Genomic DNA, 2,971 nt, shown 5'->3' on the forward strand with positions numbered 1-2,971 from the left:
CGCTGATCCCTCGTGCATGCGGGCTGCGGAATTGCCGGATAATATTTCCTGTGCGCGTGCCCTTGACTCCGCCTCCCCTCCCGCGCGCATGCAGGCGCCCAACGTCGCTGGCCGGTGGGACCCTGGGCCCCTGACCCCCCGACGTGACTCGCGCGGCGCCCCCATCCCTCCCTCCCCCGTCCTGTCTTCTCCTACCTCCGTCCTCCGTCTCTCTCGTCCCATCTCTCCTCCACTTCTGCCGCTGGCGCCCTCGAATCCCGCCACCCCCCCTCCCCATGCTCCGCGGATTCTGCCGCACATCGATGCGGCCAGCAGCGCCGATCGCCCATCCCCCGCTTCTCCGCCGGACGGCGCGCCCTCGCCGCCAAGGTCCTATAAGGAAGCCTTGCTCTCTCCTGCTGCTCCTCAACCCTCCCGTCGCCGGTTCCTTGCCTTCCTCCCCTCGCCTGTGAAGCCCCTGTGCCACAAGTGCTACTCCCCTGACCATCTCGTCCGCGACTGCCGCGACCCAGTGCGCTGCCGTGACTGCGGGCGCTCCGGCCACACCAGCTCAGGATGTAAGTTTGAGCCCCTCCTCCTCATTCCTTCCTCTCCTTCCCCTTCGGCTTCTCACCCGCCTTCCCCGTCTCGCAGGCTTTCCGACGTTCTCCTTTGCTCCCCGGCCCGCTCCCGTTCGACCTCCCCCGGCTCCCCCCGGCCCGTGCTCCTCCGCGCGAGGACTGGATGGGCCGGTACTACCGGGAGGTTGAGGCGAAGCGCACTCGCCCCTTCTCGGTGCGCCCTCCCACGCCGTTCCCTCGGGGGGCGCCGTCTTCGTGCGGGTCCTCCTCCTCCGCCAGCCCGCCGACTGCCGCGGCGGCTTCGGAGCAGCAGCCACCCCTCCCCCCTTCGCCTCCTGCTCGGGATGCGGCTGGCCACCATCGCCCGGAGTACGTGGAGGTCTTCATGCCCCTGGTGGTGGACATGGCGCACTCGCGCCGTTTTGCCTATGCTCTCATCGACCCGGCGTCCCCCAGCCCCGGCGACCTCCTCCGCCGGGCTCTCGAGCTGCACGCCGGTGACCCCTCCGTGCGCCTCGCCGCCTCCCACTACGGCGCCATGATGGTCGTCTTCTCCTCGGAGGGGGCGCGGGAGCACGCCATGCGGCACTTCCCCCTCCCGTTCGAGGGGCACGTCATCACCCTGGAGCGCCCGGAGACCGGAGAGAACCGGTTCGGCTGGGAGTACACCTGCTTTGCACAGCTCTCCGCCACCGGCTTCCCCCTCAAGCACTGGCATGAAGGGGGCATCCGTGACGCCTTCCGCTCCATCGGCAACGTCTGCTGCATCGACCCTCTCTGCCTCAACGATCTCGACTTCTCCGCCGTCCGGCTTGTCATCCGTCTCGAGCACGAGGACGACGTCCCCCACGCCCTCCTCGTCCGCAACTTCGATGGTGACCTCTCGACGGAGGTCCGCATCCGCCGCGTCCGCTTCTGGTCCATCACCGAAGATGGCTCCTCCGTCTCCTCCTTCCACTTCGAGGGGGAGGGGAGCTCCCCTCGCTCGCCGCCCCGTGGGCCTCGATCCTCCGGGATGGACGACATCGACACGCTCAGTCTGTGCGGCTTCGACTCCCTCTCCATCGAGCCCCGCCCAGCTACGCCTGCCCCCCTCGACGACTTCCCCGGCGCGCCGCAGAGCGCGGCCATGGCTGCTTTTCACCGCACTCTGGGTCGCCGCATGGCGGGGTTGCTCTCCGAGCCCTTCCCGCCACGCTGGTGCGCCCTCTTCCCTCCCGCGACACCTCTGCTCCAGGAGGATGGCAGCGACTCCACCACCACTGTCCCCTCCTCCGATGGCGGCCAGGCCATGCTGCTTCCCCCCCCGGTTATGCTCCCGTCCGAGCTGGCGGACGAGGACCATGAGCATGCCGCCATGAAGCGGCGTGGCCGCCGCAAGCGCGCGGTGGACGTCGACCACACCGGACGCCGTAGCTCCCGCCTTGCCGGGAAGGAGCCGTCGGGGTACGTCAAGATGCTTGACCGGGCCAAGGCGGCGAAGGCGGCGCGCTTCGACTCCTCCAAGGGCTCCCCCCGCCTCCGTGCTTCCGTGAGAGCTGCCGGCATTGGTGTCGACGACGGCGCGCCGGCCCCTCTCTCTCTCCGCCAGCTCCGGGCTCTTCGGGAGCCGTGTGGCGTCGACCTGGACGCGCTGGCTGCTGGGGCTCACGCTGAGATGGCTTATGGTGCCCCATGATCCGCCCTCCCCTTGTAAGGCCCCATGTGGCCGAAGCTTGTTCCCCCCCGACTCCTTCCTTCCTCTCCTCTAGATCGCCAGGAGTGGTTCGGTGCTCCTGTCCGTGGGCCTTGCATGGCTGCCGGAGCATCTTATCTTTTTGCCTTTTCTCTTTTCCCCCCGTGGGGTGTGTAATGGCCTTAGGCCCGTTTGTGCCTCTCATCACTTCTGGTGTTTTTTACCTTCGGTTTTCTTCCTGTTGCTTACCCAATCCCCCATGACTAGGCTGTTTTCTCTGTGTACCTGGAATGTCCGTGGACTCGGCGATGCATGCAAGTGCCGTGATGTCCGTGCTAATTTCGAGGCCATGCAACCCTCCTTTGTTGCGATCCAAGAAACCAAACTTGAGCACCCCCCTACTGCTAAAACGGAAATGTTCCTCCCCCCCTCTCTGCGTAATTCTCTCTACATCGACTCGGTTGGCGCTTCGGGAGGGGTCTGTTCAGCCTGGAACGCAGATGTTTTCTCCCTTTCTCACCACGTTGCCACCTCTCACGCCCTCTCCGTGGACCTCTCTCTTTGCCAAGATGGCTCTCCCCTTCGGATCACCAACGTGTATGCCCCCTGCGTCCACAGTGCCAAAGAAACCTTTCTCGCCGAGCTGGCCGGCCACGCCCCCCTTCCCCCGTCCCTTGGGCTATCTTAGGAGACTTTAATCTCATTAGGTCGCCTGATGACCGTAGCAACGATAACT

At 66.1% G+C, this 2,971-nt stretch overlaps 1 protein-coding gene across 1 annotated transcript; it reads left to right on the forward strand.

Moving 5' to 3' along the window:
• The first annotated feature begins 291 nt into the window (after nt 1-291).
• LOC123070815 (uncharacterized) lies at nt 292-2,460 on the forward strand. The gene is made up of 2 exons (XM_044494163.1): nt 292-557; nt 634-2,460. The coding sequence occupies exon 2, from the start codon at nt 724-726 to the stop codon at nt 2,236-2,238; it is 1,515 nt and encodes a 504-aa protein (XP_044350098.1). The 5' UTR covers nt 292-557; nt 634-723; the 3' UTR covers nt 2,239-2,460.
• Nucleotides 2,461-2,971: the final 511 nt, after the last annotated feature.

The sequence above is a fragment of the Triticum aestivum genome, chromosome 3B, assembly GCF_018294505.1.
Source record: "Triticum aestivum cultivar Chinese Spring chromosome 3B, IWGSC CS RefSeq v2.1, whole genome shotgun sequence".
Classification (NCBI taxonomy): domain Eukaryota; kingdom Viridiplantae; phylum Streptophyta; class Magnoliopsida; order Poales; family Poaceae; genus Triticum; species Triticum aestivum.